The sequence below is a fragment of the Heliangelus exortis genome, chromosome 7, assembly GCF_036169615.1.
Source record: "Heliangelus exortis chromosome 7, bHelExo1.hap1, whole genome shotgun sequence".
Taxonomy (NCBI): domain Eukaryota; kingdom Metazoa; phylum Chordata; class Aves; order Apodiformes; family Trochilidae; genus Heliangelus; species Heliangelus exortis.
In genome coordinates, this window is record NC_092428.1 from 7,228,695 (window position 1) to 7,242,076 (window position 13,382).

The 13,382-nt window shown below is 58.5% G+C and overlaps 1 protein-coding gene across 3 annotated transcripts in view; it reads right to left on the reverse strand.

The window, feature by feature from the left end:
- Positions 1–495: 495 nt before the first annotated feature.
- Positions 496–13,382, reverse strand: part of SLIT1 (slit guidance ligand 1) — a 60,825-nt gene continuing 47,938 nt past the window's right edge. For 2 of the 3 annotated variants that reach the window (XM_071748499.1, XM_071748497.1), the window contains 21 exons: positions 13,217–13,291; positions 12,853–12,996; positions 12,422–12,565; positions 12,136–12,302; positions 10,947–11,079; positions 9,883–9,951; positions 9,491–9,562; positions 9,274–9,345; positions 8,914–8,985; positions 7,290–7,453; positions 6,783–6,907; positions 6,486–6,580; positions 5,566–5,705; positions 5,302–5,395; positions 4,985–5,122; positions 4,420–4,657; positions 4,196–4,326; positions 3,942–4,096; positions 3,588–3,876; positions 2,846–3,057; positions 496–2,767 (listed from right to left, as the gene is read on the reverse strand). In XM_071748499.1, the coding sequence (XP_071604600.1) occupies positions 2,523–2,767; positions 2,846–3,057; positions 3,588–3,876; positions 3,942–4,096; positions 4,196–4,326; positions 4,420–4,657; positions 4,985–5,122; positions 5,302–5,395; positions 5,566–5,705; positions 6,486–6,580; positions 6,783–6,907; positions 7,290–7,453; positions 8,914–8,985; positions 9,274–9,345; positions 9,491–9,562; positions 9,883–9,951; positions 10,947–11,079; positions 12,136–12,302; positions 12,422–12,565; positions 12,853–12,996; positions 13,217–13,291 (2,974 nt within the window). In that variant the 3' untranslated portion in view covers positions 496–2,522. The remainder of the gene's footprint in view (positions 2,768–2,845; positions 3,058–3,587; positions 3,877–3,941; positions 4,097–4,195; positions 4,327–4,419; positions 4,658–4,984; positions 5,123–5,301; positions 5,396–5,565; positions 5,706–6,485; positions 6,581–6,782; positions 6,908–7,289; positions 7,454–8,913; positions 8,986–9,273; positions 9,346–9,490; positions 9,563–9,882; positions 9,952–10,946; positions 11,080–12,135; positions 12,303–12,421; positions 12,566–12,852; positions 12,997–13,216; positions 13,292–13,382) is intronic. The other variant, XR_011726766.1, reaches the window with a different exon arrangement.

Here is a 13,382-nt window from a genome sequence, read left to right on the forward strand (position 1 = left end):
AAGGGGGATGAGCAGGCTGGCACCCACCAGGTGAGGCCCCTCCTTTCTTGAGAGGGGATATTAACACCTGGGTGGGATTTGAGTGTTCCCATGCCAGTGTCTGAGCTGGAGGTGCCACTTTCTGCATCAGATTTGTGTTTGTGGCCTCCCCTTCCTTAAAGAGCTACAGGTGCCCAGTTTTCCCACAGCTGCTCCATCCCCACAGTGGGCACCTGGCCCTTTGATGTCCAATTCATAACCCAGGCTCCTTTTACAAGGTCTTGTAAGAGTAACCCCGCCTCTCTCTGGAGATGAGCTGTCAGCCCCAGGCTGCATGTTCTGGTACCACTTGGGTGATGCTCTGGCTAGAAGAAGTGTCTGGGTCTGCACCAGGAGTAAGCAGGTCATCACTCATATCAGGACCGGCCATCTGCCCAGCCTCCTCCTCATACACCCAGCAGTTTCTGAGCACCAGCTGCCCCCTTCTCCCCTCCAGGAAAGAAGAGGCTAAGCCTCTGAATGAATAAATGTCATGTTCACATGGAAGACAACATAGACAATACCAAACATCTCCTAAAACAACACAACCTCTGCCAGCGGAAGGATGCTCAGTGCCTCCCTCACCAGCCTAGTACAAACCAGCGTCTTCAACAGTGACACACACAAACCCCACGGGCCAAACAAAGCCACCGTCATTTTCCTGCCCAGTAGCATCTGTAAACAAAAAGAAAACATCATTTGTTGACCCCAAACATATAAAAATACTATAACAAAATGAAATACAAATATATATTAGAATCTGTAAGTATTCTGTATAAAGAGATACTTTAGCGGTTAGCTTACAGCAAAAACAGAAACACAACACAACCAATCCCTGGCTGGGCCATGGACAAAATGAGACGTGTCCCAGCTCCTCTGTTTGGCAGAGGGGGTTCCTGTGGAGAGGGTGTTCATGGCAGAAACATGTCCCTGTGGTGGCAGGAATGTCTTGGATGCTGTTGGTGGCCAGGGATGGTGATGGCACCCAAGGAGTCAGCTGCACTTGGCAGAGATGCTCGGAGTGTGGCTGCAGCTGCTGATGCTGACCTGAAGCCAATGGACTGGAGTGGTGAGATGGAGGGCTGCAGCCCTGAGATAAGTTTGTCCATCCAGGTGATGCAGTGTCCAGGTGTGTGCAGTGTCCTTGGTTGGGCCCACACCATCCTCTGTCCCCACAGGTGTAGAAACGATTCTGCAGAGGTTGCATGTGTGCAGTACCTTGGCACAGGCTCCCCATGCTGCACTGGCAGCAGTGCTGCTCTTGCTCCTATGACAGCCCAGCACATCCACTGCAGGCTTTGAGTCCAGGAGCTGGCAGGACCTGCCCTGCCAGCAGTGTCAGCTGCAGGCTTGGAGGATGGGCATCTTCAGCCTTTTCAAGTGGTTTGAATATCCCACAAGGCTCAAGCCTGGCACTGGGAATGGCAAACTCACCCCCTGACTGTCCCAGCAGCCTCCTCCCCTGGCTTGTTGGGCCAGCAGAACACAGGGCACCTCTGCTGAGCTGCAGATCCCTAGAGGAACAGGGTTCCCATTCTGTCCCCCTCTGCTCCCATCTCTGAGCAGAGCCATCTGGCTGGGCTGGGGGCATCAGGGGCCCCCTCTGCATTAATGATCTCTGCAGAATAGAGCAGGGCTAGTGGGACCTCCACAGATGTCTGCTCCCCATTGCCCACCCACTGAGGGCTCAAAGGACTGTCCTGATTCTGCTGCACCCAGCGTCGCCCTTAAGACTACTGCATTAGGCTGGGGCTGTGTCCCATGCAACCCAGAGCCTCATCAGCAAGCACAGCCCAGGAGTGTCACCAGCAGGCCAGGATGGGGCTGTGGAACTGGTGATATTTGGGGTGCTCTGGGCTCCAGCACCCCAGGCACAACACTGGCCATCTGCTCACTGCAGGTTCCATCGGGGCGACAGCAGCTGCTCAGCAGGAAGGCCAAGGCTGTTGGAGGAAAGGATACAGACCCAGGCTCTTGGCTCACTGGAACCATGAGATGCTGGTTGTACTGTGCAGCCCTTTGCCAGCTGCAGCCTGCCACGGCCCATGAGGCCATGTCAGGCCCCGAGCTCCAGCTCCATGTGTTGGAAAAGCCCCCGGCTCACCTGGCTGGATGTGAGGGACAGGGCTGCCAGTGAGGGGACACAGGGGGACACAGGCACTGCCCTCTGTAGCTGTGGGACTGTACCAGGGGGAAGGCAGAGCACCCCAGGAAGCAGGGCAGAGTGCCCACCTGGTATCCACACATCTGTGTAGCTGCAGTTCTTAAAAAAAAATTCTCTATCTACACATTTGTTTTGTTTGTGGGTGTTTGTTTGTTTGTTTTCTCTTTTTTTTTTTTTCCCAACCCTCTAGATGCAACAGCTCTACCCTCCACTGGGCTCCTCCGACACAGCTGCAGTTTAGGAGCACCCAGACAGCAAAACCGCGGCTGCAGGGCAAAGAGAGGTCCTTGGCTCTGGGGGGGCCGCTGGCCCCCATGCCTCTCCGGGGGCCGGTGGCCGCTCACAGGCACTGGCTGCAGCCACACTTGCTGGGCTTCTCCACCTCCTCCACGAAGGTCGCACCATTGCTGCACTCAAAGGTGTATTTCCTGCGCCTCAGCCGCAACCCAGCACAGCAGCCAGTGCCAGGGCCACCACAGGTCCCCCGGCACTCCACCCAGGCCACTGGCCGCGTCGTCTGGCAGATGGCGTAGCCCCGCTGCACCTGGTGGTAGTCCCGCACCGGCTCCCCGTGGCACTCCGGCTCTGCAGGACAGCAAGGATCAGCCTAGTCCCTTGGAGCGGGTGATCCGCCCTGGGCACCCACTCCCCCCTGGCACCCACCTTGGTCACAGAGGGCTCCGGTGTAGCCACCGTGGCACTCGCAGCTGGGCTGGCCACCCGGGGTGAGGCGGCAGCGGCCATGGACGCAGGGCTGGTGGAGGCAGGGGTCGGGGGGCTCGGCAGGCTGGTTGCAGAGGGCACCCTGATAGCCCTCGTGGCACTGGCAGCTGTAGGAGAGGGCATCGAGGGGCAGGCACAGCCCGTGCACACACCTGTGGGCACCCAGCATGGTCAGGAACCTGCCAGCATGGCACAGTACCAGCGTGCGTGGCCCAGCAGCACAGAACACGGCTGGGTCTGCACTCTCATGGCACCGGCACCAGCACCAGCACTGGTGTGACTCTGGAACAGCACGGCCTGGTACAACTCAGTGCTTGAGGCACAGCACCACCGTGTCAAGGAACCACCAGCAAGACCCAGGCCCAGGGGAAGAGTGACTGGCAACCAATGGGAGGGGTGGGCAGGGCAGGCAGTGAAGAAGGGCAGCCAATGACAAGGCAGCCAATGACAAGGCAGCCAATGACACGGCAGCCAATGACATGGCAGCCAATGAGGAAGGGGCGGTCAATGAGAGCAGTTGTGGAGCAGTTGTAGTGAGGCAGCCAATGAGCCAATATGGTGGGGCAACCAATGAGGGAAGGGCACCCAATGAGCCAATGAAGTGGGGCAGGTGGGTGGCTGAGGGGCAGGCAGTGAGACAAGGCTGTTGCTGAGGGGCAGGCAGTGGGGTGGGGGCACTCACTTGTGCCCCTGGCAGGGGCCGCCATGGGGCTGGTCGCAGTGGGGCCCGTCCCAGCCGGGCTCACAGTGGCAGACAGGGCCTTGGGCACTGGTGGGCTGGCAGATGCCATGCAGGCAGTAGAGCTTGCGGCAGGGCTCGCAGCCCGGCACCACCCCCGGCGTCATCCGTGTCTTGGTGAAGTCCTGCAGCTCATTGTTGATGTAGAGGTTGCGGATGCAGCCATGGAAGCTGGTGCCATTGAGGAGCTGCCAGAGGCGGAACGCGGCCGAGTTGACATCCACAGGCATCCCTGAGGAAAGCAGGACCATCAGCATGCCCAGATGCCTCCCATCCTCTCCCTAGCCCCTGTCCTACCTCCCACGTAGAGGGGGGCTTCACTGTTCAGTGTGTACTGCTTGCCCGAGTTGTCCATGGTCATAGGGCTACCACCATCAATGGAGAGGTTCACCATCTGGTCGAAGGTCACCAGCTCCACGGTGTGGAACTGACCATCATTGATGGTCTCGGCACTGGTAGGGAGGGCTGGGTCACCAGGGATCATCCCCCTATGCCCGTGTGATGGGGTAGTGGTTCCCAGTGAGTGGGAAGGGGTGGCGGGTACCAGGTACCTGTAGATGGCTGAGCTGGGGTGAGTGCCAGGGTCATAGCTGACCCTGACGTGGCCCTGGTACAGCTCCACAGCCATGTGGTCACTGTCACCGTTGTACAGCAGGATTCCATTGCCTTCAGCTGTGGAGACCTGGAAGGGAGAGAGGTGGGAGCCCACATTCCCCAGGCAGCACCCCCAACACCATACCCCGAGGCCCCTGCACCCCCCACCTCCAGCCCTCACCTGCAGGGTGATGTTGGCCCGGGGCCAGTCCTGCAGGTCGGTGAACTGCAGGTATGTGTCACGGTCCACAAAGTTGACGCTCAGCAGCTTCTCACACTTGGGGCCACCAAAGCCGGGCAGGCACTGGCAGAGGGCACGGGCACCCCGCTCCACACATGGGGCCCCATTCTGGCACTCAGCTCGCTCGCAGAGGCCAGGCTGGCCAGAAGCATGGCGTGGCATCTCGCAGAGTTGGCCACTGTGGGGCCAAGGATGCTACTGGCCACGGGGCTGGGAAAAGCCCTACTCCCTTCCCACCATCCTATTAGGCTCTGACAACCTGCCCCTGTCTTGAGGTCCTTGAGGAGGGTGTCCAGCCAGCAGCATCAGAGGGATGCTTGCATGCTGAGCCCTGTCCTGGGGTCTCTCCACAGGATGCTGGGATCCCCAGTCCCCAGTGGACCCCCCAGGTCCACTTCTTCTTGCACAGGGATGGATGGACATGGTAACCAGGATGATTCCATCCTGCACAGTGACTCATAACCACCCCTGCTATCCCTGTGCCTCCGTGTCTCACTGGCATTACCTGTAGCCCTCAGTGCAGAGGCAGGAGTAGCCATTCACCTCATCCAGGCAGCGGGCATTGTTCTGGCACCGGTGGTCCTGGCAGTCATCGAAGTTCTCACTGCAGTTGGTCCCCATGTAGCCAGGCAGGCACTCACACCTGGGGCAGGTGGGGAGGCTCATGGCTGCCCTTTCCTTCCCCACTCTGCCAGTGGGCACTTGCTCCTCCTGGCATTCCCTTCCCCAGGCCCCTTCATCAGCTCACAGGCTGCAGCCCCCCAAAAGCAAATCACCCCCAACAAGCAGCCAGGAGATACTGTTTTTGGGAGGGGGGCTCACCTGGGCCCCTGGCTGGTGGAGACACAGGTGGAGCCATGCTGGCATGGGCTGAGCTCATCTGAGCAGAAATCTGGTGGCTGCTCACAGAAATCCCCTGTGGAGCAGAAGAGGCCATGTCAGGGGGTACCCAGCAGCTCTAGAACTGGAGAGGCAGCCCCACAGTGATGGGCAGTGGAGCTATTAGCCCTCACTGATGAGAAGAGAAAAGACCTGGGCACATCCCTCTGCCATGTTTTGGGGCTTGCCAGCCCTCAGGTGGGGTACCTGTGTAGTGGGCAGGGCACAGGCAGGTGTAGTTGGTGGTCCTGGGCAGGCAGGAGCCCCCGTTCTCGCAGCGGTGCTCCTTGCAGGGGTCACTGGTAGTGTGACAGCTCGGGCCCTCGAAGCCCACCGGGCACAAACACCTACCATGGGGCACAGGGCAGCATCAGGGAGTGAGACAGTGTTTCAGGGTGGTTCCCCTAAAAACACCAGCAGAAGATGCTGGTGGTGGAGCATGCATGCACGCTGGGATCTCCAGGGGCCAGGGGCTGGGTGCCCCCCTGCCACAGAGTGGGCGCAGGGGAGCGTGGAAGCCAGCCCCACACCAGGAGGCAGCAAGGATGCTGAGTTGCCACGACAACAGGCTGAGAGGCCGCTCAGCACTTTGGGCCGGGCGGCTGCGCAGCCCACCCCCTCACCCCCAGACTGATGGATATTTTCAGCACTGAATGTGCCCCAATTCCTGGAATGGTCTGAAGCATTCAGGGTAGTGAGGGCTGTGCAGGAGCATGGCTGCCCCCTAGGAAGAGGCAACAACCCCAGGGCTGCATCCTGCCTCATCCCACAGTCATCCCTCCTGTGGCAACTGGACCCCAGCCCCAAATCCCACTGCCCTCTGCCTCCACATCTCTCCCATGGTGGGATCCTCTCCCCTCCAAGCCCGTAGGCCCAGGAGTCTTCAGGGCTGGGGGCAGGGGAGAGTGAAGTCAGGGCTCAGCCATGCTGGTGCTATGGTGGCAGGAGGTGCAGGCAGGGCTGTAGGGAGCAGGCAGCATGGGCTGGAGCAGCCAGGTGAATGCAATATGCCAGCTACATGCCCCAGGGAGCATGCAGAAAGGGAAGGAAGCTCAAGATTTTATCCCTGTGGGTTCCATGCCACTGCCCCAGCACCCATCTTTTGTGGGTTCCCATCCAGCACTCACCTGAACCCTTCTTCCCCGTCCTGCGGCTGGCAGGTCCCCCCATTGGCACAGGGGTTGGAGGAGCAGCCACTGAGTGCCACCTCACAGTCCTTGCCCTGGGGAAGGAGAGAGATGTGGGAGCAAGGAGGCACTCTCCCTGTGCCCAGTTCCACTCAGCAGGGAAAGGCAGTGTGCAGGAAGGGGGGATGGTCCTGCAGGCAGCAAGCCCCGGGGGCATGGCAGACCCCCCCCACGCTGCCCCCTTCCTCTCTGCAGGTATGGGTCCCCCCAGGCTGGGGACTCCTGGGACCAGGGTACCTTGTAGCCACTGGGGCAGGCACAACGGTAGGAGCCGAGGGCGTCATTGTGGCAGGTGCCCTGGTTCTGGCAGGGGCTGGAGAGGCAGGGGTTGCACTTGGCCTGGACACTCAGAGCAGGTGGGCCTGTGGGATGGGAGGTGTAGAGATGACCACCAGTACAGAGAGTGATGGAGAGGCGACCATGTATGAGCACAAACATGGGGCTCAGAGCCTCAGCTGTAGCTGTGAGCAGAGCATGCCCCACCGAGGGGCTGTGCACCAGGCAATGGGACAGCCATGTGCTTGCTTGCTTCGTCACCAGGGACATGAAACCAGCCAGGTGAGGGGACAAAAACATCAAGGTCCCCCTCCTCCACAACGCAGCTCAGCAGATGAAATGCAGGACTTGCCCAGACTCAGGAAGCATTGCTCTGTTAGGCAGGTGGCAGCCTGATTGCCCATCAAGCCAGCTGCCCTGCCTGAGGAGGGCAGAGATGGACAGATACACAACACAGGCACCTCTCACCTTGACACTCAAACTTCTTGGCAGGGGTGGTAAGCAGCAGCTTGCCTTCCATGTCAGGTGGGCCGGCACAGCGGGCAATGCCTGGCTCTTTGTATCCAGTCTTGACCCAGCTGGAGAGCCAGCGCAGGTTGCAGCTGCAGTAGAGGGGGTTGGCCCCGATGGCTCTGGAAGGGGAGGAAGGACAAACTGCACCCACTGCCCCAAGGAGGGAATTGGGCTCAGAGACCTGGACACAACTTTGTCACTTTGGTTGGGCTGCCATTTGATAGGGGGGGTGATGAAGCCCCACACCACTGCCCGGTTAGACCACCCTGCTGCCAGGCCCACAGCTGGCACAGTGCTCCGTGCTTCCATGCTGGGGCTCTCCTTCTCTGCCCTAAGAAGTACCTCCCCAGCACTTAAGAAAAGCTGCCTCTGCCCAGCATCAACTAGGCAAAGCACCCTGAGACTGCAGAAACAACAGGACCACTGCACAGGATCTGCAGGGCCAGCCTGGGCTCTGCTGCACAAGGCTGCAGGACAGGGACACTAGAGCTTGCTGCTGGGGACAAGGAGCAGGTCTCAGCTGGAGCTCTTGACGACAGCACCAGGAATCGCTGCCTGAGAGAGGATGAGGAGAAGAAGGAGGAGGAGGAGTGAGAGAAGGCTGCTCTGCTCCATGGCAGATGATGTGGGAGGGGGTGAGGGGTTGGATGCCTCTTTGCATCTTGATTCACTGCAAAGATTACCACTGATGGAGAGGAGAAGTGACCAACACCTGAAAAGGGAAGAAGCTGGCAGCCCAGAAGGCAGGCAGCAGGAGCAGAAGATCCGCTGGGTCTGACAAAACTGGTCCTGCAGCACCGCCAGTGCCAGCTGGTGACAACTCAGCTATGTGGGAACCAGCAGCACCATGCTTCAAAAAGGGAAATTGCAAAAAGCCAGGGACGACCAGACCAAGCAGTGTAACTGCTACTCCCAAAAATGCAGGGGGGCAGGGCAGGATCAGGAACCAAGATGCTTTCCATAGGCTGAAGGAACAGCCTGAGATTCCTAGGATGCCTGGAGCAAGACTGGCCGCTGGCAGGAGGGTGGGAACAATTTAGCGGGGACCAGAAAGACACCATGGACAAAGCTGAACCCCCATCCCAGGCAGTGGATATGGGGATGCACTCCTGGGGTACAGGCTCCCTCAAAGAGAGGCTGAAACACCAGCACTGGCAGGAGCATGCTGGATGACAGATCTGGGGCTTATTCAGGGAAGCACCTTGGCAGGAGGCTAATGACATACATGCTGGCATGGGTCAGAGCAGACCCCACTGACCCACAACCATGCCAGCAGCTTGCACAGCTTGATCCACACGTGAAGGGACCCTAGGGACCTGGGGGGGAGCCCCATGCCACCTACAGCAAGACCATCCCAGCAGTACCAGGAGGCTCAGCTGCACACCCAGAACTGGGGGCTGAGTGAAGGGAGGGCAGGCATGGCATGGCACTGCCCCACAAACACTGCCCCAGGTACTGGCACAGAGAAGAGGAGAGGAGGCAGCTCAGCATACAGAGAAACTGTACTCAGCCCTGTGGTTTTCAAAGGTCTCCCGAGCCTGTGTCCAGACCTGTGCCTTGCAGAGAGGGAGATACTCACAGATGGGACAGGGAGGTGACATCTGCAAAGATGCCCTCAGGAAGGCTGGAGATGTCATTGCCATGGAGGGACCTGCAGAGAACAGAGGGTCCTGTGATCCCTTTGGGTCCAGGCTGGGCAGAAAGGACCACAGTCAGCTGGGTCCAGGTGTGGGTGGCAGAGGTGGACCCCACCACACTGTCACTGTTGGAAATGCCCCAACTGCTCCAAGGGGCAGATGCATCTCCCCTTACTCCTCCTGCAGCCTGTATCCTGCTGCCTGCAACCACCTCCAAGCAGGCACAGGGGACATAGGGACACACGCAGCAGCAGGCAAGGAGCCAAGCAGGACTGAAACCAGGGCTACAGGCAGGTACTTACAGCAGCCGGAGGGAGCGGAGGCCCTCGAAGGCCAGTGGAGGGATGCACTGCAGGGAGTTGTAGCTGAGGATCCTGTGGAAGAGAAGGAGAAGTCAGCATTGTGCCACGAGCACTGCTGGGGGTATTGCTGCATGCTCCCCACAGCCACCCCCTGGTGTCCTCAGCACCTCCCATCTTTAGGGACCCTTAGGAACCATGCTGCAGGGACTACACTTACAGGGTGGTGAGCTGGCTCATGTTGGTGAAGGAGGAGTTGCTCAGTGAGCTGATCTTGTTGTTGCTCAGGTCGCTGGAAAACAGAAACCCCACAGGCTGGAGCCAGCTGGGTCCTGTCCCCCTTTGCTGCAATGGGGTGTGCTAAGAGCATCACAGCATGGCCTCCAAGGGAGCAGCAGGGATGTCACACAGGGTGATTGCAGCAATGTCACTGTCCCCCCCTCTGCCCTATGCTCAGCCCCAGCCATGAGCATCATTGCCTGCCAGCCCTGTCCTGGTGCAGAGGCTCAACACAGAAGAATATTGGGTATCCCTGCACACTGCCAGGTCCCTCCTCAGGATCTACTACAGGGACGGCCTCTGTTCTCATTCACAGCCGGGCTCCTGACTTACACAAGCTGCAGGTACTTGAAGGTGGAGAGCTGCCCCGGGACCTGAGTGAACTGATTTCCATCCAGGTAGCTGCAAGGGAGAATGAAAGTACCTTGGGGTGGCTAAGAAGCAGGATGTCCCACCCTTTGCCCTCATTTCTCCTATGCAGCCCCAGCATCATCTCCCTGCTGGTGCCTAGGACCCACGGGGCTCTCAGGAGGATCCCTGGGCTGGCATTAGCACACCCAAGGTCTCTGTGTGTGGGTCCCTTGGGACAGTGTCTCAGCAGCCTGTGTGTGCAAGCCCAGCCTGACATGTGCTCAAGTCCCATGTGAGTGTGGGTGGCCGTAGCCATTCCCAAGGCATGTGTGAGAGAGCATGGAGGATGCAGAGAGAGGAGGGGTGTGCGAGACAGTGCAGGGGTCTGAGGGGGTGGTATACATATGCATGTGCACAACCAGTGCCTACATCCCACGCATACAGGACTTGCTGCATCCCAGGTGGGTGTAAAGCCTGGTTGCAAAGAGCATCGTGGTTCCTGAACATCCAGATCTGGAACGGCTGCTTGGTATCTCCCTCACATCCGATGATGGGAGGCAGACCCCAGGCAAAATGCACCCCTTTGTGGTCAGAGCTGGTGTTCCAAGAGCATCCCCACAGATACAGGGAGAAGTCACAGCACAGAGAGAGGTCTGGGAGTTTGCAGAGGCTGGGTGGCCCCATCCCTATCACTGATGGCAGCCTTCTGGGGACTGTAGCTACAAGGTGTGGCTTGTAGCCACAAGGGGTGGCTGTCATGTCCTGCTCCCTCCAAAGGGCTGAAGAGCAGGACTTCATTGCTGTGACAAGAACTCTTCCTTGCCCATTGACTTGTGTCTGCAGGGAGGCTCTTGCTGATCCCTTCACTGAGTCTGGGGCTGGAATTGTCTGGGTAGGGGTCCTGTTCCCACTGCCCAGCTGGCATGGGGGTGTGGGAGGGTGCATGTCCACCATAATGCCAGCAGTCCTGCAGTGGAGACACCCTCTCCAGAGTCATGAACCTGTTGAAAATCAGGGGAGAATCTGTACACCTGCCAGCCACTCACAGCTCTGTGACATTCTTGGGGATCCCCTTGGGCAGGGCCTTGAGGTGTTTGTTGCTGCAGCGGACAACAGTGTCGAGGCAGGTGCACTCCTGAGGGCACTGGGGCCGGGGAACACAGCTGGTCTCCTCCTGACCTGCACAGGGCACAGAGAGACACGAAGTCACCAGGGGACAAGCCTTAAGCACTGTGCGAGTCTAGACTCGATGCCTTGTGCTCACCCAGGACCACTCCCCAACCATGCTTGCCCCCAAAGCCAGGTGCTGCAGGCAGCCTGCCCACAGGGAACAGCTCCCACTTGGATGAAAGCCAGCAGTACAGGAATCGCTCCTGTATCCAGAACCTACCTGGATGCAACCAGCCAAAGCTGCTCTGATTTTCACCATTTTCAAGCAAAAACATAGCCCCAGGGTGATCAGAGAGGAAGGCACAGGAGAAGGGGCTCAGACCTGCTAACTCTACTGAAATAACCTTCACCAGACCCAGGCTAGAGGGAAAGGTGACTGTGGAGCCAGCATCACTCCTCCTTCCCCAAAATGACACCGGCTCCAACAGCAGAAGCATCCCTGGAACAATCATACATTATCTATCTTGCACCACTAGGAAAGGCACAGGATGCAACCTTTCAGTCTTTGATGTGGTGGAGGAGGGAAAGCAGAAGAAATGATGATTTGTTTGCAAATATTTTCCAGAGGGCTCAAAAAGCTGTTCTAAATTTAAAAATTAAATAAATAAAGTCTTTCCTCTTCACAAGTGCGCTCTCTGCCAGCTCCGTTTGCCCAGCTCCAGAACATGTGAGGGGTTGGGAATGGAAAGAGGAATGAGCAGGATGAATCCTGGTGGGTTTTCTCCACACATCTGCTCCTGCCAGTACCCAGGGCACAGCATTTGCCAGCATGGACCTGCCTACGTACAAGGACCATGTGGTGCAGTGGGTGCAAACTCCTCTCCAGGCTTCAGAGCAGCTCCTGGGTATTTGTGTGCAACCTCTAAGGACTTGGGTACCATGAAGAGAAACCTGTACATCATTAGGGGATGGCACTAGTGGGCTGAGGGACAATCTGAGCTCCCATCTCGCCACAGGACACTGACAGACAGCAGGGATGGTCCTGGGACAGAGAGTGTGATGCCAGCTTGGGAAGAGCAACCCAGTCCCCCAGCGCCCCTCAGCACCGTAAGGCCCATGAGTTACCTTCCTCACACCTGAAGTCAGGGAATGCCACATCCTGGAGTGGGATCTGCCGGAGGAAGTCTGGGTTTTGGCACCGTGGGTTCCCCGTCACGATCTTCCTCTTGCGCAGCCAGTCCCCCAGCCAGGCCAGCTGGCAGTTGCAGTTGAAGGGGTTGGCAAGCAGGTTCCTGCACACAGGAGGGAGCACAAAGGCATCGCCTGAGCATCCCTGGGGCAAGGAGATTCCCTGTAGCCCCTTGCCATGATGGAGACAGCTTGGGAGCATCCCCCTGCGGCCCAAACATACAGAGTGGAGAGGGACTGCAGGGTGTCGAAGGCACCCGGTGCGATGGTGCTGATCTGGTTGTCATACAGGGAGAGCAGGCGGACGTTGCGCAGCCCTGTGAAGCTGTCATTGTGGATGCAGCTGATGCGGTTGTTCCTCAGCATCCTGTAGAGGAAAAGGGGAGGAGACCACCTAAGAAACCGGGCAGGCGCCACAGGTGAAACCCACCTTGGCAGCACCAGGGCTGTGCCCACCTTGCTGCTGGGCAGAAGAATGAGCCTTAACCAGTTCCTCAGCAGCAAAAACCAGCCCCTTCCCTGGCTCTGGATATGGCCAGAGGATGGGTATGGTGCTCCCGAGGTCATCCCAAAGCATTGTTGCCTTGGGCTTGGGCAGGACAGGGAAGCAAGGAGCAGGGATGTTCCCATCCCCATGGAAAAGAAGGGACTCACAGGGTCCTCAGCCCATCCAGGCCCCTGAACATGCCACTTCGCACAGACTCCAGCTGATTGACTGTGAGGTGCAGCTCGCTGACGGAGGATGCCCCCTCAAAAGCCCCATCCTCGATCTCAGACACCTTGTTGTTGCTGAGATTGCTGTGAAGAAGGGAAAGCAGATAGGGATGAGGAGCTCTGTCCTGAACCCTGCCTCCCATAAGCCCCACCAAGCACCCTGTGATGCCCAGACCCTCAGGGGACCCTTGGACTGGGACATGCCCCTCCATTTCATACATGAGGCTGCCCTGGCCTCAGGAACCCATGTGCATTTCCAGCCCTTAAGGCACTCACGGTAGAACTGTGCCTGCCTGATACTCACATTTTCTTCAGATGTGGGAGTTTCTTGAAGACACCAGTGGCCTCCAGAACAGAGATTTCGTTGTTGTTCAGGCGCCTGGGGTGGGCGGCAGGGAAAATAGCTCAGGAGATGGCTGCAAGGAGCCTGGCACAGACCAATCCCTGAGCCAAGCCAGTGCTGGGGATGC